The sequence below is a fragment of the Poecilia latipinna genome, unplaced genomic scaffold, assembly GCF_001443285.1.
Source record: "Poecilia latipinna isolate Pla-1442-1.1 unplaced genomic scaffold, P_latipinna-1.0 Scaffold1531, whole genome shotgun sequence".
Lineage (NCBI taxonomy): Eukaryota > Metazoa > Chordata > Actinopteri > Cyprinodontiformes > Poeciliidae > Poecilia > Poecilia latipinna.
The window spans coordinates 81602-104657 of record NW_015114147.1 but is presented as its reverse complement, the minus strand read 5'-3'; the positions used below and the strand labels follow the sequence as shown (position 1 = coordinate 104657).

Here is a 23056-nt window from a genome sequence, read left to right as displayed (position 1 = left end):
GGAATTCACATCTTTAAAAAGTTCTGGTCTGACAATGACAAACACACCCAAATTAAAAAAAAAAAAAAAAAAAAAAGGAAATCACAGCAAAAGTGTACAGAAAAATCTAGAAATCAAGTCATAATTTCACCAACCCCTTCAGCCCATCATCAGTTAAACAGGCTACTGGCACATTGAACTCTATATAATATATTATAATACACATAGTTAGCAACTGGCTGCCTCAGTGAGCAAAACTATGCAGAGTAGTCTGCGTTTTGGTTCCTTCCCATAGAGCATCTCCTTCAGAGAATGATCTATACATACACATTGATGCAATGTTAACGTTTCCGCTCTAGCAGTAACCCCAAGTCTGCCGTTCACCTACTCAAATCCATCATGCTAGCGGTACGGTCCAGCAGAAGCAGAGAGGACATCTGAGCGGCAATGAAGGTTAGTAGAAGTCAGTGCCTTTCCTTTTTCGGTTGGCCTTTGTGTAGCTACATTGTAAACTTTGAGCTGCGACTGATTTGGAGGTGTAAACTCAAGAGCCTAGCCACTGGATTAAGTTTTGGCGTTGGTCGACAAAACACCAACACGAGGCAGCAAAATCCCCTTTAAAGATGGGGAGAGTAGGTAAAGCGTGGATCTTTAAATCTTTTTTTTCAGCTTTTTGTGTCCTCTTGCTGACATTTTGGCTCAATGTGTTGTCTAATCACCCAGTCGCCTGCTGCATTAGGCGGCCCAGATCATCTTCTGCTGGAAGTAGGCGTCAAACCTGGCCTGGGCGTACTCCTGCAATTACAATCAAGCATTCATGAACACATGGCGATGAGCTTTGCAGTGGTTTGAGTTTTTAACTTTTGAATAGTTTGCTTATTTATTTGCTTGTCCTGTGGGAATACAACACCAGTCCATCCCGAATGAATCAAACGATTTTAAAAATCCTGAGATTCCGACAGAAAGAGTCCGTGACCTTTTTTCTGAAGCATTCCAAACTACTGTGCTGTTCAAAATGTTCAAATTTTAGCAACATCAAGTGCAGTGGGATGCAACATTTTAGTTACTTTGATATGGTGTTTAAAAATAAAAAAAAGTAGCATAGTTGATAACTACTCCTTTTTTATTTTTTTTTGACATCAATATGTTTGGATTCAAGGGTTTTAAATATCTGTACACATCCTGTCCGGCTATCATGATAACCTGCTCTGATGGACTCTGTCCTCGTCTCAACTCAAGGTGTTGACACAGTGCTTGCTGCCATTTGCACATAACAAACACGCCGACGACAATGAAAAACAACAACATGTAGAGAAGCCAACTTTTATCCCTGTACATTAACAGAAAAGGCTCACCAGGTATCCAAACTCAATGGTGGAGAGTCTCGCTTGGATGATGGACCACAAGCCCCAAAAGAAGTGAGATGCAAGTGAGAACCTACCCACAGAAACAAACACAGAGCAAGTTTTTGCACTTCTTAGAAAAAAACAAACAAAAAAAAAACACACTTTGAAAGTATTACCTTCATGCCAGTCAGGTTAGACACTAAACTCACCTGTTGACCTCCACATACAGCTCCTCTTTCAGCTTCATCTGGTGCTCTTCGCTCAGGTTGTCAAAGCCCTGGTCGGACTCGCGCAGGTAGCTCTCGATGAAGTGAAGCTGCCCACAAAACACATTCACATCGGTTAATCATCCGTCGAGAACGAAATGCACGAGGCAGAAGCGAGCCGACGCGGACCTGCTGGGCCTTTGAAGGGTAGTTCTGGGTATCAACTTTGAAGAAGGGAAACTCTTCGCAGGTGTAGTCATACATCCACTCGCAGAAATGGTTGCCGATGTCAAAGCCTCTGCAATGCAAACAGACAGAGGGGTGGTTTAAGGGTTAATGCGTCTTGATAAAGAATGGATCCTCTTTGTTCCGTTTGCTTCTGTCTGAATTTTCAATTCAGTTTGGTTTATTCATAAAGCGCACAGTTCACAATAAATATATTATAGGACATTTTGAGTCCGTTTGAATTATTTGCAGTTGTTATTGTTGTTAAAGCTGTTAATATCTCACTTTACTTCCTACTTGATAAAAACTCAGTGAACAACACACATAATGTCTTTTTAATAATGTCGACACTATTTTATGTCTGTCTAACATCTACAGAAAGGTCTGCATTAGGATTGAGAACACATGTTTTATTTATTCAAAAGGTCGTCCTGTATTGGATTTATTTAAAAAGATTGCATTAGAATAGCAATAATATATTTTTTTCCACTTTCTGTTCTTTCTGCAGGAGCCTCTGAAACAGGCCAAGTAAACAAAAGGTTAAGTGTGTTGAAAGCACAAGTTCCTTGGTTTACTTAAAACATGTTTACTCTAGTGCTTCCTTTTGTTTTCTCATTGTGTTTGATGAATCAGTCCCAAGTAGATTAAACTAACTCTGCTCCCATTCTCTAAAGCTTCGATAGCAGTTTGTGTTTACTGCTTTAAGAATCTTAAATGATCAGAAAATGTTCATTCTGAACAGTTTTAATATCTCCAGATGTCTAGAACATTCTAAAAATAAATAGAGAGGCATTTCTTTCTGACTTGCCACAATAAGTTTTGGGAAGAAACAGTGGCCTCTTGAGCTGCAGCAGATATACTTTCCCACACATTTTATCAGGACTGTATCAGAATTGTTTTCGTCTCAAAGTCTCCCTTTGCTCTGTTGGGAGGTGCCAAATGGGGCTGGTCTCCCCTTCTGCTGTCTTTTCGAGCCAATGCCTATCAGCCAAGACCTAAAAAAAAAACCCAAACACCCCCAGTAAGGGTCAGAGTGAGCGCAATGGTGGGCCAGCACCAAGAGGTCACGTGTCTGCTGTGCAACATTCGCAGGGGATAGGCTGAAGTTTGGTGGGAGGTGGTGGGAGTTCCCTGTGATCTACTCCATTTCCCATAAATGAGCCGCTGAGGAATTCACACACATACACAAACACACTCACCCACCCACGCACACACCCACACACACAAGTAGGTTTCCTATCGTCACAAGGATTTTGCATTGAATTCCATTCATTTTTCATTAACTCCTGTAGCGTGACCCTGAACCTTAGCCTAGACCCAACCAGTACCGGTACATGCCAAGCCCTAAACCTATTCTAAACTCAATTCACACTTTAGTCCTAAAGCTAAAGCCTAGCCCAAAAACAGTACTTTTTTTTTTCTTTTTTAGAAAAATGGACCTATAAGGTGACAAATGCACCCACACTTTAAAAAAAAAAGTGCTCCTTTAGATTAACAGCAGTGGAAATTCACTGCACCATCATGTCTCAAAGTCAAACTCATAGGTCTTTCTGTTCTCTCCAATCTGAAGTAATCTGCAGTAATCTGCAGAACTGCGATTACGTAACAGCTGCAGTGAATACTTTAACAGACCGAGTTACAAGGGCCAGAGTCAACAAATATTGATGAAACTACACGGCCTGATTTCTCTCTCCTCCTGCTGTCTCTGACTTTGGTTTTGTCCCTCACTAGAGCAGACTGCAAGCAGAGCTCATCTCATTTCCATTGGACAGAAGGTCAAATGGGAGGAGAGTTACTGGAAGGAGGATGGGTAATTGGAGATTTGCAGTTTGTAGAAAAAAAAAAAGATTTTGTACCTTCGTTTCGAATCATTCTTATTAAAGGGCAGCATTATGTATTTTCCAGGCACGGTGACATTTCACAGAACAATCGAGTGACTATTTTACCTTCAGGTGTAATAAGTATGTTACATAAGTCAAAAAGGATGAATGGATGGCGTAATATTTTAACTTCCATGACAGTCTCCTTAGTAAGCGACTTTTCTATATTTATACTGCTTTTTATTTTTTCTCCAAACAGAAACAAAGTTATTGACTTTATGAATTTCTTTCACGTTTTCCTTTGACTTAATTTCCCACACTTTAAGGGTGTAACATATCTATTCCAGAAACATAAGAGAAGCCTAAGTAAGATAAACAATACAGTCACCACTAAAGCACTCCACACCAAAGTAATGGAAGACAAATCAGATGTGGTATTTTATAGGAGTTTTAAAGACATTTTCACTATTTATAATGAGATGTGCTTCAGTAAAGGAGAGTGAGAGGTGGAATCATGGAAAGCCAGAACGGCCAAGATTCATAATGCCGTTCAGAAATTAACATTATAATCACAGCATGCATTTAATCAGTTCTGTATTGTGTTTTTTTTATATTTGTTTTGCATAATGTTGCTCCTTTAGTACCTGTAGTTGTAGCTGCTGTATTCAAAGTCAATCAGCATCAGTTTCTGTTTGTCTGAGCTGTGGCGGCCCTTCAGCAGCAGGATGTTTCCTACAAGCAACCCGAGAAGCAAAATTTAGTTCCTCTGAAAAGGACCAAAACAAACAGATACAGAGTAAAGACAAACAGTGTGTGTGTGTGTGTGTGTGTGTGTGTGTGTGTGTGTGTGTGTGTGTGTGTGTGTTTTACCTTCTTGGCAGTCATTGTGGCAGAACACCACAGGGGAGTGTGTGGACTCCAGCAGCAACCTGGTCACACGTAAAAAAAGAAGAGCCACTTCAATGCTAGGATGGCGAAGTGTTTATCCAGGGAAATTAACATAGATTACCACTGTATGCTTAAGGTTCCCAATCTGTTTATCCAGATGTTATTTAATCATCTGTTACTGAAAGCTTCAGGTCACTTTTCACTGCTCATATGGCTGAAAAAAAGCTTTACAGCCTTTTCACCTCGGTTTTAGATTTTAGAGTCATGTTTTCGCATGTTTGTTGAACAAAGAGTATTTGAATTATAGTCTCGTGTGCTTCTTAAATGTTTTGTTGCCCTTTTGCAACATTACATCAGGACGCATCATCAGTTAGCTCCGTTTTAAAGGTGTGCATCCACAGGTTCCATGAATTTGTGATCTTGATAGCTTACTTTAGCGTTTCCATCTCTTGCGGCAGGTTGTAGGCGAGCATGCTGTTGAAGCGGCGCAGATGGGACTCTCTGGTGAAGTTCAGCCTCATGACTTGGCTCAGGTACCTGGTGGAAAAAAAATGGCATGAGCAGTTATCAAAAACTTTATTTTGACTTGAAATACTTAGGCGAGACACTTATTTTATATTGTTGAAGTGAGACGGGGCCGATTCTGAAATTGTTGCTGGGATTTTGTGTTTTTGATCTAGTCTTTAAAATTAAGTCATGACGTCAAAAACACAAATGTTTTATCAGACATTTTACTTAGCACTTGTCTACAAATGTGCAAGTTTATGTAATCAAATCTATTTTACTCTTTATTTATTAGAATTGTGATACTTAAACGTTTGCATTAGTGCTTCCTGTGGGCAAAAATCCTTATTTCTGCAATAGCTTGCTCTGCGTAACAGGCATAATTTTTCATTGGATGGGGACAGGTTTTTTTTTTAAGAATAGTTTAACAGTTTCTCTCATGGCAGTTTTCCGATATGCATCTGGAAAACCCGTATTTCTCTGTTGATGTGAAAGTTTTCACGTGAAAGGTCAAACTGCAGCATGACAGAATAAGAGAGATAAAAGCAGATTATAGGTGCCTACAGGACTCCTCAAAGGAATGAAGCAACAGCCCTCATTTCCTCCAGCAGACTTAAAGCTGATGTAACACAGCAGACATTGTGAAAGCACTTCAGAGGGGAAAGCTTCTCGATAAGCTGATATCTGATATATCAATAACTTATCAGCAGTGCCACATGTTATCATGGAAAAACCCTAGGTTACTGAATAACCAAACTCTTCAAAGGCTGATTAATTGAATGGCGACAAAGAGGCCTGAGTGACTCACTTCTCCATGGTCCCAAACAGCCACTTTGGCTCCTTGTTGAAGGGCATCCTCATCCCGTGGAACCTGGCCATCTTCTGGGCCACCTCAGCGGAGATGCTGGGGTCGCTTAGCTCACAGGTGTCCAGTTTACGGCTCTGTAACGTCAGAATATTTTTCTATTACAACTAAACTCACAACTATAATAGGATTTCCCCCAGTTTATTGTAAGCGTTTACATCTCACACACTGTGGCACTCAATGCGCGCCTTGACACACGCTTGGCTCTGTGTCTGCACTTGCAAACTGATAAAGTTAATCCAAACAAGCTGCTAGTCAACCATGAACACGTCTTTTTCATCTAGTATTCCTCGCAAATAAAAAAAAAGGTTAAAAACAAATCACAATACCACACCAATACTTTTAAATGTGACCAGGGCTGGCCCTCGGTTCTATAGGGTCTTGAGCAGAACATACTTTAGGGGCCCCGTGTTCCTGTTAAAAACATCGGCACCGCAAAATAGACTTGGTGGAATCTGAAAGAGCGGGACAAGCTTAAGCTTTAAAAGCAATCACTGATAATTGGTTATTTGCTGGGGAGGTATTTGTGAACAAACCAAGCTCAAACACAAAGATTTAGCTCATAGCATCATGATTTGTTGACATGGTAACACAATAATCAAACTATTAAGAATATTATTTGCACTTTTACAAAGAAAACTTGCCAACTCCTTTAAATCCGAAATTTAAATGTTAAACAATTTAAACTATTGTATTTATTTAAGCTGAAACCATTCATTAATAATACCATCATTCTCCATAAAAATGTTAAAATTCTTTATGGGGCCTTTGAAGGTCTAAGTAGCTCTGAATGTGACCAGCATTACTTACTGCTTTAAGATCCACTTGCTAATTACTTAATTGGGAGTTAAGTGAAGTGCAGAAATTGCTGATATGGTAAATGGACTGAACTTATATAGCACTTTATCCAATCATTTTTGACCACTCAAAGTGCTTTACACTAGAGTCACATTCACCCATTCGCACTCACAAACTTATACACAGCTTGGTAGGCAATTTGGTGTTAAGTGCCTTGCCCAAGGGCACATCGACATGTGGCAGGAGGAAGCTGGAATCAAACCAACAACCTTCCGATCGCAAGACGACTACTCTACCCACAGAGCCACAGTCGCCATGCATATTCATTCGACTTATTTTTTGTTTGCCTCTTTTTTAATACTATGCTAGGTGTTTAAGAGTCACCAATAATGTCTTCAAATAACATAAGATGTCATATTTTGACTATCCTGTCAAATATTTAATTTTTTTTTAAATAAAAACACGGTGAGCTGCTGATGGACTTGCCTGACGCCAATACCACCAGGCTTAGTAAGTTTTCTGGCATCCTAAATATTTTAAGACATCCAAAATATTTCCCAGAAACAAAACATGGGGGAAAAATAAATTAAGAGATCCATAAACTATCAATTCTTTGAGTCGATCGACCTCGTTTCTGTCAAGAAAACACTTTTCCGTTGCAATGTCGGCTCTTTCCATTACGGATCAATGTTTCCCACACTGAGTCAGCAACACTCAGCCTTGTTTTAAGCCATACCTCAAACTTGGTGAAGAGCAAATACCAGTTTTATTTTACTTACTTATAACATCTGCTCAATATTGTGCTTTTACTGGGAAACACACAGTTATGCACCAATGTCCTCTGTGAGCTTTACTGAAACTCATCCAAAGAGGTCCTAATATAAAGCCACGAATTCCAAAAACTAAACAATGACATGCATGTTAAATAAGCACTTTGTATTGTCTTGTTGCTGAAAATGTGCTATATAAATAGAATTACCTTTACCTGCTGGAGATTTCGTTAACTCATTTTTGTGCTCAGTTATGAAAAAGAATCTTAGGTCCATGCTTCTCCAGTGAGTTACTTATAAGATTACTTTCATATATAATATATTAAAGTTTTCACAGAAGCTAAAAAGTAAAACTGTCCTCTCATTTGACCTAAGCAACTTGTTGTACCCGTGTCTTCTTCATACTGTGTTGAAAACTGGAAATAGGACATCTTTCTTTGAACAATGGCAATTTCTTCTTTTGCCAAAAAGCTACAATTGATGCTCTCCCTGCATCCTCTGTTAGTTACTTGGTAAGTTGACAGTTCCTCCATACCTGCTCCAATTTTGGACGAAGAACTGAACAACTTTACCGCTGCTGCGTTTGCTGTGTTCCTCGGGCTTCATGATGCCGTTTTAGTGTTCTAGTGAAGTTTATATATTAGTTTGGTGACTTTAAAGAGGAATTAGATGAATACAATCATGTAAACATATATAACAAAAAACTAAAATTATGTTTCATTTTCCACTTTGCAATTTTCCCCTACTTTGTGTTGGTCTCTTTTACCATGAAATACTAACATAATAAATGAACTATTTGAAATTGTATCACTTGTCAAAATAAATTTAAGGGGTATCAGTACTTGGGCAACATGTTGAATTTGAACTTCTAATCTGGACATGTTTGAACATTTTTTCTCTGTCGGCATTAAATGCAGCCAAAAAGATAAGTTAAATCCTCTTCCTCCACCTGCCGCTTGCAACTTTACAGCTAATGCTAGAAAGAGGTAAATCATGGTTATGGCTTCTTGGTGATAGGAGACCTGCTGATGGACAAATGTACATCATTTTAAAGCCAGCCTTACAGCTCAGCAATTTCTCAGTATTTGGTTTTACATTGACAAAAGGAGAGCATTCAGCTGAAATATAGCTGAGAGATTAATACCCCAAAATCTGGCTAATGCGTTGGAAGTTATTTTTTACGTTATTTTCTTAGACAATCACAGGGACTGTACTTGCACACAAAAGCATGTTGACTTACGGGGACATACTGCTCCAGGCGGCCCTGAGGGAAAATGCCGTAGAGTTTCGGACCCAGCTCCCTCTCAGCCAGGATGGCGAACATCACGCTCTCCAGAACCATGGCCTCTGCTCCCTGCAACAGACAACGTAAAACTCTTCACGTCTGGGAAAGGCTCACACCATCGATTATGTTCTTTTTTTTTTTTAGTTCTATAACATAAGAGCAGCTCATTGCAATGTCACCAGGTGACTATGAAACCCGTTCAAGTACTGGCATAGAACCAGTCAATGGCAAAGTGGTGAATTTTTCACAGTGTGCCATAATTTTCTTCAGCTGAATAAAAACACAAGTAATTCTTTTGGATCTAAACAAGAACAAACAAGAGTCAGCACACAGAAACTCGTGATCAGGCTCAACATCTGGATGGACCCAGTCCTGAACCTTCTGAGACATATAAAGATAATTACAAAGTCAGCCTTCTATCAAATACGTTTCCAGGATTAAAGAACAAATGTCCCAGTAATATCATGACAAACGCATTCTTATATTTATCTTTAGTTGCATTTGATTTATGCAACAGTGTCTTCAGATATCTATTAAGAAGTCAGACATCTGCAGCTGATCCAGAATGCTGCTGCTGCTCGTGTTCTCACTAAAACTAAGAAAATAAAGCACATCACCCCAGTTCTAGACTTAAAAAATATAATGCTTTTGTTAGTTTATAAATCACCAAATGGTTTTGCACCAAACGCAAAAAAGATCTATTTCTGTTGCATTGACCTTTCAGACCACTTAGGTGCTCTGGTTCTAGTTTACTAAGCCTAGAACCACACATGGAAAAGAAACATTCATTTGATAATCATTTGAAAACTACAAAAATGCTGAAACCTACAGTTCCTCCAAATCGAGGAAAAAAGTATTTTTAGTGTTGTCTTTCACTAATAACTAAAACATCTTAATTTTAGTTTGTTTTCCAACTTTTCATTACATTGCAATGTAATGATTTTGTGTTTGACGTTTCATGTTTCCGTCATGTGAAACACTTCGACCTTCCTAATTTCTGAAATTTGCTGTACAAATACATTTGCCCTGCCTGCATCAAGTAAAACTGAGAAAAGCAAATTGTGAATAGTTTAAAATTTTTAAGTACCACAAAAGTTGCTTTAAAAGGCCAGGATTTGATGAGTGACATGTGAAATGCCAAAGCATTCCCAGGGTGAAAGGCATGCCTGAAAAAGGTTTTAAAGCAAGTTTTGGAGTGGATAACATGGATGGGCGACTCTAAAGCAGAAAAAAAATGTGTTTGGGTTTGCCTGCCAGGGTGCAGAGGGGAAGACAAGAGGTAGATTAAACTCTCTCAGGACTTGGCAGTCTCGGAGGAGTAGTCGCTGTTGAAGCTGCCCAAGCAGGAAGGACTGCTTAGTCTTTCTCACTCTGTCTTGCAGATACACAAAAGTCTCATGCTGGGACTTCCTATCAAGAGTCCAGCAGGAGCTCAAGTTTAATAGAAAAAATGTCTCACATTCTCGCGTGAGTCATGATACTTTGTGGTACAGTGCCTTGACAAAGTATTCCATCAACTTTTACATTTGTCAGACTGCTTGCAAGAGTTAACTCTTGACCTATTCTAGGTAGGTTACTAAAACAAAAGGATTTAAATTTGGCAAAAATAAAAGTTGAACAAGTTTATGACTAAGCTTGGAAGAGATTTGTCCTGTTGAACAATACCACTGACATTTAACACTGTATTTATGGGTAGTCTATCAGCACATACTGTACTGTGCAAAGTAGATGCTTTTGTTCACCCCAGGGCCTTACTCTGTTTTAAGAAAGGCATTGGGTATTGGAGTGAACACAACATGTTTGCCCCTATAATTCAGAACTATTAATAACTTGTATATAAAAAAAAGGCTAATAAACTGAATGAAGACATACAGCAAAGATCTGAGGGTCAGGAATTGAACCCCACATAGCCGTTTCTCCATGTCACGAACATTTTAGAACACAACCATTTTTTATTTGCATCCTCTGATATTTAGTGGTCTGTCATAAACACACAATTTGATCCTATTTATTTGGCTGAATCTGTAGAAAATAACAAAGACAATCCTATTTAACAGTATGGACAGGATTTCAGCATGTTAATTTACATAGATTTTAATCCATTAAGCATTTTAATGCAATTAATCACTGTTTTTTTTTCATGTAAAAGTCCACAGCCGGCCCGGAACCTTGTCTTGTGTTTCTGGTACGGCCTTAACTGTGACACACAAGCGATGTGCACAACAATAAAAATGAACAACAAAGTCACTTCTCTTGGTCCACTTTAGGATAAATTTTGCTTCAAAAAACAATCTGACAGGACAATGAGAAACAAACAATAAAAAAATGAGTATTTTCTGAAGATCAAACAATTAAAAAAGGGCTGGAGATATAACAAAATGGAAGTGTGTGTTTGTGTGCTTGTGTATGGGAATGGTGGTGGGAGAGGTGAAATATCTAATTATTCCCATATCTTTATTTATTAACATGATCTATGAAAGGTTGCCATGTGACACAGGAGGTGTCGACTTTGCCCTGCATCTCAATAATATTATATTTCCTAATTGGACATGTTTCATTATATCATGTAGCAGGTTAAAATAAAATGGTGGGTTCTTTTGTTTCCAATTTCTTAATTTCACCGTGGATCCTTTAGAATTACAAAATTCACCTCATTTTCCCGGGGACGCCCATTGAAGGATGAGAACATCCTTTTTACAAAATGGCGGACTAGTAGAAACTTGGAAAAAAATCTCACAGTTGGTCAGAAGGAACAAAGGTCCTTTGGATAAATCCGTCTTGAACACAGTGAATCCCTTAAAGTTTCCATTGATTATATGAGACTCCTTAAAGTGAGAGGATTTTGATTATATGCCCATAATGAGGCCTGGGTGTGTATACATAATAATCTTACTGGTAAAATAAAATTAGAGCCAAATCCAAACCTTGCCAGGGCTGAGAAGAGATAATCCCACTCGACTCTGTCAGACCTTCTCCATATCTCTGTATGTAACTTTGTTCCTTGTCAATCAATGTTTAATAACCTCCTTATATCAAATATATATCTATCTTGTATAAACCTGTTGGATCTTTGTAGAAATTTGTAGAATTTTTTTTGACTATTTTAATATTAGCTTTCTAAATTTAGTTTCACAGATGCAAAGGAATTAAACTCTTAGATATTTTTTTTTTATCTGTTTTTACTGGAGCTTCGAGTGGTAGGAAAAAGAAATGCTGCATATTGATGTAACACTAGTATGGAAGACAACAAAACACCAATAGTCATGCGTTTGGCTGTATGACTTGTGATCTTTGGCACATTAAAAAGGGGAATGTGTTTCACACAGATTGTTCAGCAGGAAACCGGCTCAAGGAAAACATAGCTGAGATGCTTGGATCCAAACTGTGATGGACCTCAGAATAACAACACTGCTCTGAAGCGCCAACACAGAAACTCAGCACTAAATGTGCTGCTCAGAGAGGTTATATATATATATATATATATATATATATATTTTTTTTTTATGACAAAGAAAGACTTTAGCTTAGAGACTTTCTTTAAACTGTTGTATATTGAGAGAGAGCATGGCATATTCTCTGGTTATTATAAGAACAGTTTAGATACATGTAGGGCATCGTGAATGCATCTAAAATGACTCGCCGTTTATGCAGAACAGATGATTCTGCAGCTCACCCTGTTTCCTTTGCTCAAACAATATTCCCTGTGGTTATATAAGGACTTATCTGCAGAATGCTGATCCCATGTGCTTTCAAATCTCCAACGTGAATTATGCACATTACCATAATCATCTTGACACAAATACTGCCAGATGACAAACCAGCTGACAGGAAGTCTACATCCAAAGCACTTGTAAAGACTCCAGTAAATAAGCTCTCTCCACAGAAGCTAAATCCAATATCTTCTGCTATTTTTACCAATGTTTTATACCAATGTCTAGCTAAGAGTGAAAGATTTCTGTAGGAGGAGCACTTCAATTTAATTTACATTAATTCTATGCCAGGCAAAAAGTAATTTAATGTCTTAATAAGCTAAGCTAATACTTAATATGTGTGTGATATTTTCTAAAGTCTTGAAAACAACCATTTTCAAAAATTACATCCCCCTGTGTGAATGATTTTTGTTTACTGGGACAAGCTGAGAACACTCCTCTCCTTTTCTTCTGAAACTTGATCTTACTACCACATCTGCATCTCCATGTCTTCATTTTTCCAGTCCTGCTCTTAGATATTATAAAAATCAATTTATGTGCCTTGCGAAAGTATATTTAACTCTAGTTTTGCACATTTTGTCACATTGTAACCACACTCTCTGTTGTATTTCATGGAATAGGCTAATGATAAGTAATGAATCATTGTGAAGTGGAAGGACAACAATTCACCTAACAAAATTGTGAGTGATTTTGTTATATTTAAATCAATATTTGTTAATGTGCTTATTTTGCATTTTATTGTGGCCTGTAACGTTTCTTTGTTAAATATATGTATTTTTTTCACAATACAACCGTTTTTTTGAACATTCCTTGTTCATAACTCAATTATTTAAAAACAAAAGTCTATTTAAAAGCAATTTCAGCAAATTACATAAAAAATGTAAGTTTAAATTAACAGCAATGTAATAGAAAACATTTTGAGCAGACGTTTATGCTACAGACCTTTAACTTTGTGGATAAGCCATTTGTTTTGGACTTTAGGAAGCAGCGAAGCCAGACTGACTGAACCATGTTGACATATTGACTGTCTGACGCCACTGCTGTCCTCCATCAACCTCCGTTTCGTTTCCCCTGACCCATTTTTAATGTCAGCGTTGTTGGACTGTTGAATTCATCTCACTTTCTCTTCATACGTTGAACCGTCAGCTAAGAATACATTTGAGGCCACTGAGGCTTCTTGTGACTCAGAGGCAAGTGAGTTTCACAATTTCTAGCAAAGACCTTCCACCCATGGCTTCCTGAAGCTAGACCGGAAACACACACTTCCTGTAGTAAAGCTGGCATCCTCTGCTTGACTCCCACTCATGTCATTATCCCCCCAAACATATTGGATTCGATGCAGGGTTTTCTCCTGCTTTGATTGCAAATTGTTACGCTGGACACGCTTCAGTGCTGCTTCTCTGCTCTGAAGTATTTCGCGGCTGATCTCGGAAAGATGTCGCAGGTGAATCGAGGGCTGCCAATAGCTGCTGCTCTGACCTCGATGCTTATCTCCCCCTGCCGTGTGTGTAAATAATCCAGTCATGGGGGCGGCACTAATGACCAGTCAAATATATCTGAACAGAGCGGGAAGACTGCGACACATTTTTTCCATTTATCTGTCAAAAGCAACCACAACACTAACAAGAACTAAAACGACCACTTAACACATCTCATGAAGTTACACAATGTCTATTCATTTACCCACAAGAGCATTCTTTTCAAAATAAAATGGGATACTTAAACAATTCATTGTATTCTAAGAGCATAGAATGAATCACTGGTATTTGCGGTGGACAGGGATAATAGTCATTCGCAAATAGATAAAATACTTAATACCCACTCTAAAAACTTATGATTGCTTATTTTACTATTTCAAACATCAGCTATATCTTGATATGTATTAATACACACAGTAAAAACCGTCTTAGCCCTAACGCCACAGTCTCCTTTATATCAAACAGAGTTGGTCTTTAGAGCTACAGCCAATCAGCACCAAGGAAAATAAACGTTGCTTCTTGATTGACTGCTTTGAAAATGCTATCAATAGCGTGTGGAGCATGTGGTATTTCAGTTTCCCAAGCTGCATTTTCCTTCAGATATTTTACACAAAGGATTCTGCAAAGTGGTGAAATATTCACAAATAATTTGGGGGTTAAAATCCATCAATGGGATAAAACCTCAAGTACTGAACAAGGCTGCATATTGTGCAATGTTTTATTCAGCCTATACGGACGATGACCAATGACAGTAGGGATGCAAGTTATTGATTGAATTGGTCTAAAATTAACACTAAATTATTAAGTGGCCCTCTACTTAAAAACCTGAGTTTTCTCCAGTCTCAAAAAGGGCGACCATGTTTCCATAACATAAAGGGCTACATTTTTCATAATATGCTGAGTTTACAAAAAAGCACATCATGGTATTTTAACATTTTTTTTGTGTCAACTGTAAATAAGACTGACTGAATAAACAGAACATTGTGGTTTCCGCACATTATGAAACAAAACAGGAATTTAGTTTATATTTAGAATAAACTGTAAAACCATGATGTGCAACACGGGATGAGGTAAACAGGAAAAGGGTTGAATAACCTTGTGATACCTATTAATAAGAGCAACATTTAAGTGGTTAAGAGTCTCCTTTGTTTACTATCATAAGCACAATCTCTCTGCGTCTCCGTCCCTTGGGTTTTAAGAATGTATGTTAGAGGCTAATGTACCGCAGTGACGTCTTCCCTCTCGCTCTAATCCAGATCGGATCTACCTTGACCAGACAGCATTGTTAGGAAAGCTGGACCCAGCCACCGACACAGGGTCAGCTCTGCATTAACCCGGATTAAAGTCCAAGGAAGCCGCCGAGGTGAAGCAGTAATCGTTAAGGAAAGATGGCAGTGTGGTAATGATAGTTAACTGACTGATGACCTCAACACGACCACATGACCAAGAGTCATTGTTTAGCTTTCCGGGATGCAGCTCAGAGGTCACAATCACATGATGGGTTGCAAGATCGAGCATTTTCCAGGTCAGTGGGTCTGAGGTCTGCATAAAGGAAAAGTCCTGTTGTACATGTTGCTTTGACTAGGAATTTAGTGTGACTCATCGAGGTTCATTAGCTGGACTGGAGTCATCCTGATAGTGGAGTTTGTGTAAGGTTTAAATAATCATTGTACATGAACCCTGATATAAACTGTGCATCTCGTCTACTTTTTAGAGGATAGTATTAAGCTCAGTATGAGTTTGGGTAAATAATCTCCATGCATCATAAACCCTTTAATAATTTAGATTTTCAAAGTTTATAAACACATTGTTTGTCTGCTGAGATGCTGAATTGGATCAGATATTCTGGAACTGGGTTGCATTGCAGACTTTGAAGGCAACAATAGTTAAGAACATACAGCGGCATGGAAAAGCAAAACATATTAAAGCTCATGGAAATCCTGCACAATTGCCTATTTTAAAGAAAATTACTTAAAGTAATGCAAAAAAGGTCTTGGATAAACCTTATTTCTTTGTATAGAAAATGATATTTTTGGTTGATAACCCTTTTCTCTTAGGTCCTGTCAAGTTGCTGAATTTGTTTTGTATTTTTTGAAGGCAAGGCTTTAAGACAATGTTTATAAACTTGTTATATTTTAGGCTTCTGTTTTTCCCCACTTCCCTCATTTTTTTTTTTTTTGCATATACTGCACAATATTCTGTCAATAAAAATTTAACAGAGCTCAAAATAACTACAATTCCCACATTGTCTATGCTTATGGTAAAAAAAACCTAAACTGTGAACAAATCCTCCATATTTATACAACAACGATGCAAAGAAAAGACAGAAATAATAAAGAAAGGCTGAAGAAAAACTTTTTTCAACGTTTAAAAAAATTGTAAAAAGGCATCAGCGAGGCAGGAGATTTCTGGTAAAGAAACATTTAAAGAAAGCTGTAGATTAATGTTTGTGAAAGGTATTTCAGAATTAGAAATGTAAAAAGAAGAAAACTGCACAGAAAATTCATAAAAAGCAACAAAAACAATCAAACTTCAGAAAGGCTGCAGAACTACTGATCAAGATCACTTAAAAAAATTGTAAAGAATCTCAAAAATGGGTTAAAAAAAAACATGAGATATTGTTCAGTAAGGACATATGAATGAAACAGTTTTGCCTATTTTTGTGATTGAATCCCCTAATTTTTTAAAACTTAGTAGTCAGAGCAATAAGTTCTACAAGTCATGAAAAGAGTATCCTGCTTTGCTTTATGTGTACTCTTCGTTTGAAGACACAAAACTTCGCCGCCGTGTTGTCCGACGGCGTGAACCTTTCGGGCAACATGACTGTCACAGCTAAGTTGGCTTTGTGCTTTGAAATGAAGCACAACTCCAATGTTTAGGATTTAACTGGTTGAAACAGAGCGGGTGGAAAACAATGGGATGGATCAAAAACATTTCTCAACTTTGTTTTTAAGAGTCATGCCGTGCCAGGACACCAGAGGAGCAGGCAGGAGGTAAATCTATTGTGAACTTACAGTGCCTTGCAAAGGTCTTCCCACCCCTTGATGCAACTGACCATCACGAAGTGCATGATTGTGAAGTGGAAGGAAAAGCTGTGTGGAACTGTCCTTTTACCCCATTTATAGTGCCACACCCAGATGTTTTTACCCAAGGAACACGGAATTGATAAGCAAAACCCAAAACCAAAAAAAAAATCCCAGACACAAAACATTTTCTCAAGTGTTTTGCTGCCTTAGTTATTTTCGCAACTTCCCATTAACTCTGAGCAGTTCTTCTTGTTCCTGAAGAGGAAGAACATTCCCAAAAGCATGATACTAAGCATGATTCACATTGCATCTTCATGTTTGTTTGTTTGTTTGTTTTTTTTTTGTTACATTTTGGTCTTTTCTTAGCAGAGCACTTCGTTCAACTTTTCATGCTCCTTATCTTACGAATAGTTGACCTAGCTCCAAGTCGAGTTTGTTCACGGTATAGTTCCTAGTTTCAGGTGATAGTTTGGAAAAAAGCTCTGTAAAATGGAAAAATCTCAAGTTGTTTTATAGTCTAATCCTTCTTTAAGCTTTTCCAGAACGTCTCCGAGTTGCCCACTGTGTCCCTTTGTCTTCATCATGCTGCTTGCTCACTAATTTTCACAAAAAAAACAAAAATTACTAAAGCCTTCAAAACAAAACATTGTATTTATTCTGGGATTAAATTATATGCAAGCTGACTCTACAAAGAGACTTCAGAGAGGAGTTGGTGGCATGGTGGCACCGTATTTTATTTCTTGCAGAATAAAGGAGTTGAATACAAAATGTGCAGAACACTTTTCAGATTTTTCTGTGCAAAACTTATTAAAAAGCCATTTTCCTTTCACTTCACAATTAGGAGTTACTGTGTTATAGTCTCTTACAGGGGTCTGAAACTCCAGCGCTCGAGTGCCAGTTTCCTGCAACTTCCTGAAGTGTCCCTGCTTCAACACACCTGAATCGCATGATTAGTTAATGACCAGGCCTTGGCCTTTGACTGGAGTTTCAGACATCTGGTTTGTTACATAAAGGCCCAATAAAGTACATTGGAGTTTGTGGTTGTAATGTGATTTAGGGAAAAAAAAAAAAAAAAAAAAAAAAGGGCATCAACACATTAGTGTAAGTTCAAGATATCCACTGATTTCTCTGTGAATCCCCATAAATAAAAAAATAAAAAGTAAATTCAAAGGGATTAAAACAGTTTATAGATGTGTTCACACACACACACACACACCAAGGAGAGGCTGGAACATCCTTGTGTGGGTTTGCTCTGTTGTGGACCATCTTTTGAGGACAGGGAAACAAAATGTACGGCAGCACCATCATCAGTTACTTACTTGGAAGTGATTCTCTTTGTTTGACTGTCGGGAGTCCCCTTTATTACAGGACATCTATCAACAAGAGAAAAAGGAAAGAACTATCCATGAATAAAGGCGAAGCCAACCATGCAGCATCATCAGCTAAAAACCCTGACCACCCCTACAGTACGAACAGTACAGTATGAGTTCAAACACACACCAAGTCTTTAAGACATTAAAACAGCTCATCTTCCTTTTCGCTATCCTTGTACACGTCTGGGCTGACGTGACACTGACACGTCAGCCCAGAGAGAGAAACGAGTGCCAAATGTTTACTGTCAACAATTTAACTTTCTTCTAGTCCAGCGTTGCATGTCTTCACTGCTGAGAAACCCAGTCTCCAGTGCAGTCAAAGCTGGTTTAATCATTAGTGGCCGGGCACTTAAACATGGACGTCTGTCTTCTTTAATCATATTAGCTTTTTGATTAGATGCCGCTAATTCCTGCTGTGAGACAGTGGAGAAGGCTGCGGTTACCTTGGTGAAGGACGCAGTGGTTCAGCTCGTTCAGACATCCCGAGCAATAAACACTGTTTACACACCCATTAGTAATTACGCAGATGCAAGTTAATAACTTAATGCAGCTCTCATTAAGTCAGCGGTTAATGTGAGCTGGGGTATAACTTGCCTTAAAAGGCAGCCGACATCTTTGTCTTTTTTTTTTTCTTTTATTGCAAACAGCGTTTCTTTTTGTTTGTTTGTTTTTTTCTCTACAAATCAGAAAAACGCCAGCAGGTCACTAGTCAATGTTGTCCTGACGTCTCAAAGTCCTTCAGCCTTTATCGTTCATCCTATGAAATCATTGCGACCAACTGGAGTTTATCTCTGCAGGAGTTTTCTCACCAGCATCCGTGCTACAAGACGAGTGAGGCATTATGAATCCGTGGACTCAGCATGTAACGGTGTCGGGCGAGAATACAGACGTGGGAAAAAGTTTCCATTACTGTCAATACAATCACCGGGTAAACTAAGTGAACCCTGTTTGCTCTCAGAGGAGCAAAGAGGTGATGCTGACTAACTGGACTGAATGACAAGAGTGACCGCTCCGTAAAAACAGGAGTTTTATCAGTTTGAAATCCATCAGCCGACAGTTGCTTGCAGTTTCAATGTATGCATTATTACAGCTGCAATGAACTGCAATATTTGACTTTGCTATGATATTTCAGGTAACATTATATTAAAACTCTGTTTACTAATAACTAATGTAGCTTAGTGGATGAACTTTCACTCTCATATCTGATCTAGATCTTAGTGACTGAGAGGTTACAGCTTATAGAGGGTGATGATGATTTTAAAAAGCATCGTTGGAATACTAGATATTGCAATTTAATTTTTTTTTTTTGCCAATATTGGGCAGCCCTATTGAAAACCATTTAAGATGGTGGCCAATCTTCCTTTAAGTGAATATACAAGCAAATGCCACCCTTCGCACCTCAAGGCCACGCTGTGCAAAGCTCAGAAAAATTGCAAACGATTTTTGCAGGCTTTCCAGGCCTCAGTTAGCAAGTTAAATGTTAAAGTTAATAAAACAAGTATGGCTTGTTTGGACAAAAGCTTTAGCACTCAAGTTAGCAAAGTTTGCCTTGGGATCAATGTCTCTGAGACAGACGAGACATGTTGGAGATACTTCACGGCACCATCTTTGGAGAAAAGGAAATGAAATCTAACTGTCCTAAAACAACTCATGCTAACTCTCATGCTCGGAGGAGGAGAGATGATTATTTGGGCTTGAGTTGGAGTCACAGGAGCAGGGCAGCTTGCAGGAGGTGTCCTAACAATGAGCTCCTCTATTAGTCAAATTATTGTAGAGGGAAGCCTGAGATAATCTGTCGGAGAGCAAAAGCTTTAACCAGGGAAGCAGACTGGTTCAATTGATTGCAGTGAAAAATTGCCCCACCTGGATTTTGTGTTGGCCTTTCATTTTTCACATGACTGTATTCATACTCTGTGAATACAGACCACTCTTTTTAAGTAACGAGTAATCTAACGCGTTGCTATTTCAAATCCAGTAGTCAGACTACAGTTACTTATCGAAATCACTTTGCGTGACCATTTTCTTTTGTAATTTAATTTTATTTCCTCTCCCTGTCCATCATTTCCTGGATCATCCGTCCCGCTGTGTCTTTGTTCGTGTCAAATTAATATATTACCTCTGAATTTCGTCGAGCTTCTCGTTGCGCTCCAGAGAACTGCAAACACCGAGACCAATATGAAAGGCGCAATGAACGTGTCCGTAAACTTGTGCAACTAAACGCCATTATAATTATTAATATTAACATAAGTGTCACAAATGTGTGCAGCGGGACATCCGAGTTGTGGAGCAGCAGAAGTAGCGCTGCGCTCTGACAGCAAACACAGGGCCGTATACCCAGAACCTCGAGGCTGGGGGGGGGGGAGTGTGGGAGAGTGAGGGTCTAAAATCCTATTTATAGTTTTCCAGAATATACTGGAACACACAAAAACACGCAAAAATTACTAAAGTTTTTTTTGTACTGTTGTAACCATTAAACAATCTCCCCTTCAGTTCAACCTTATAAGTGGAGACACATTGTTGATGTTACCATTATAAAATAACTTGCAATTAAGTATTGGCAGAGATCAATGTAATTTGTTGTTAGCAGCTGCTGAAAGTAACTAAAAAAAAGTTACTTTTAATGTAACTTTGTTACTTTCCAACTCAAGTAATCAGTAATCTAACTAAGTTACTTTTTCAAGGAGTAATCAGTAATCCGATTAAAGTTACCTTTTCAAAGTAACTATGCCATCACTGTTCATACTTCATAGCTTTATTTTTCCAGTGACTGTAAATCGCACAAGGTGTGATGCATTTGGAAGCCAGATCGTTCTCTCTTTAGCTGAGGGATCTGCTGACGTGCAGGCATTGCCAAGACCTCCACTCTGTCCCCTACTTACAAAAATTAAGCTGACATCTTCAAAAGTAGAAATCACAAGGCAGGGATTTAGAGCGCGGGGGGGCGGGGGAAGATATACAGCTTGCAGCTTTTTTGTTTTCTCTCCACTCTATGTCTTCCTGGCGCTGTGCTACATGAGTGTGTGTTACATCTTTATATTAGGCTGAGATTTCAGAGATCTCATACTGTACCGTGTTTTTTGGTGGGTTCACCTGGGAACAAGAGTGCCCAAGGCACGCTCCTTTGGGAAGCCTACGGCAAAGAACACATGCATGTACAGCCATGGGGGTACATCACTATGTACAACAATGGCTAACGCGCGCACGCACACACGCACACACACGTGAAGGCATAACTACTACACATGTATGCATACTCTAACACAGGCATATGAACTACAGGCGCACACACAACAGCAACCTTTGATGGTGGTACTGACACATCACACTGACCCCTGTTACATGAGTCATCTCTGAGATAACGGCAAACAGTTTGACGGTTTTACTTCAAAGAGGATTTAGGTATGTATTCTACATTTCGGTTCTTAGTTGTGTGTAGAAAATAAAACAAAACAAAAACTAAACACACTGACAGGGAACTACTTTCTTAGTTTTACATCCTGATGAGTCTGACCTACTTTTTGGCTTATGGTTGATAGACTGAAACAACTCCCACCTGCAGGATGGCCCCATAGAGGCGCAGCAGGATGCTCCTCGGCTCGTCCCCGACCGAGCCTAGGGAGTCGGGGAGGCTGCACAGAAAGAGCTTGTTGCTCAGACCACCTCTGGAGAGAAAAAAACAAAAAAAACAGACATGCAATGAGTGTGACAGTGCTTCATAGTGATCAATGTCCATGTTTTCTTCAGGTTCTGATGAAGCTCCTGCTTATGTTTAATGTGACCAGTTCAAACAGTATTAGCTTCTGAGCTGCAGCAGATCTATTTATAATATCCAGAACAGAAACCCACACATTTCCTGTGTGAGACGGAAGGAGAGCAGCAACTTGTTTTATCAGGATGTAGTGAAGACAGAAGTCTAGAGAAGACAGAAGTCTGCGCTGGCACTACTTCAACTTAAGTATAAATTTGCAACTCTAGCTCAGCAAGTCAAGACCTGTTTGAAGCTGTAGACAAAACAGAGAGGAACATCTTTATCGATGTCCCCCCAAAAATAGCTCAAGATAGACGTCTGAAACTTCCAAAAGGAGCATAAATATTGAATTTGGACCCTAACTAAAGAAAAATAACTAAATTACTCCTGTTTCTCTCTAAATGTCTGTTTGGAGTAAATATCTGTCTCCAAGTCTGCAAATGTGGCCTAATATGGCTTCAAATTAAAGATTTAGATAACATTTCTAAAAAAAAAAAAAAAAAAAAAAAACAGTATTAGGTTGCTGTGAGTGAAATTCTTGTGAATAAACAGTAAAAAGGAGACCACTGATCAAGAACCAAGTGCCTTAAGTATATGTAGCGCTTCATCTTCTGGTAAAAATAAAGATGATCAGTTTTATTCAATTAGGAATCCTTAAGTCAACATCTGAATCAGTTTAACAGGAAACTGCCAGAAATGTTCATTTCGTATTGCTTTTAGATTTAAATCAAACATTTAAGCTTAATTTTTTGCAGAATTTATAGCTACCCGTTTCCATCCAAACTTTGCCATTCAACCCTTCTTAGAATAAATTGAAAAACTCATCTCTCAATAGCAACATCTAAAAGCACATTTGAGGTTAAATAAGGATTGCTGAATGACTAGTTTTACTGAATTAAACACCTGAAATTTACAATTTACAGCAGCATAACCTTTCCAAAAAAAAAAAAAAAAAATTACCTAAACGTCACATCCGGAACTTTCAAATGGGGGATTTTTTTTGGATTTACTTTGAAATTAAAAAGGTTTGTGGGG

At 38.5% G+C, this 23056-nt stretch overlaps 1 protein-coding gene across 2 annotated transcripts in view; it reads right to left on the bottom strand.

Annotated features, from left to right (window-relative positions):
- Positions 1 to 261: 261 nt before the first annotated feature.
- Positions 262 to 23056, bottom strand: part of chka (choline kinase alpha) — a 26783-nt gene continuing 3988 nt past the window's right edge. Inside the window, exons 2-12 of one of the 2 annotated variants that reach the window (XM_015058310.1) lie at positions 21827 to 21935; positions 18220 to 18273; positions 8642 to 8755; positions 5777 to 5910; positions 4897 to 5001; positions 4447 to 4505; positions 4221 to 4308; positions 1721 to 1829; positions 1535 to 1641; positions 1335 to 1416; positions 262 to 774 (exon numbers count right to left, since the gene is read on the bottom strand). In XM_015058310.1, coding sequence (XP_014913796.1) covers positions 715 to 774; positions 1335 to 1416; positions 1535 to 1641; positions 1721 to 1829; positions 4221 to 4308; positions 4447 to 4505; positions 4897 to 5001; positions 5777 to 5910; positions 8642 to 8755; positions 18220 to 18273; positions 21827 to 21935 — 1021 coding nt within the window. In that variant the 3' untranslated portion in view covers positions 262 to 714. The remainder of the gene's footprint in view (positions 775 to 1334; positions 1417 to 1534; positions 1642 to 1720; positions 1830 to 4220; positions 4309 to 4446; positions 4506 to 4896; positions 5002 to 5776; positions 5911 to 8641; positions 8756 to 18219; positions 18274 to 21826; positions 21936 to 23056) is intronic. The other variant, XM_015058311.1, reaches the window with a different exon arrangement.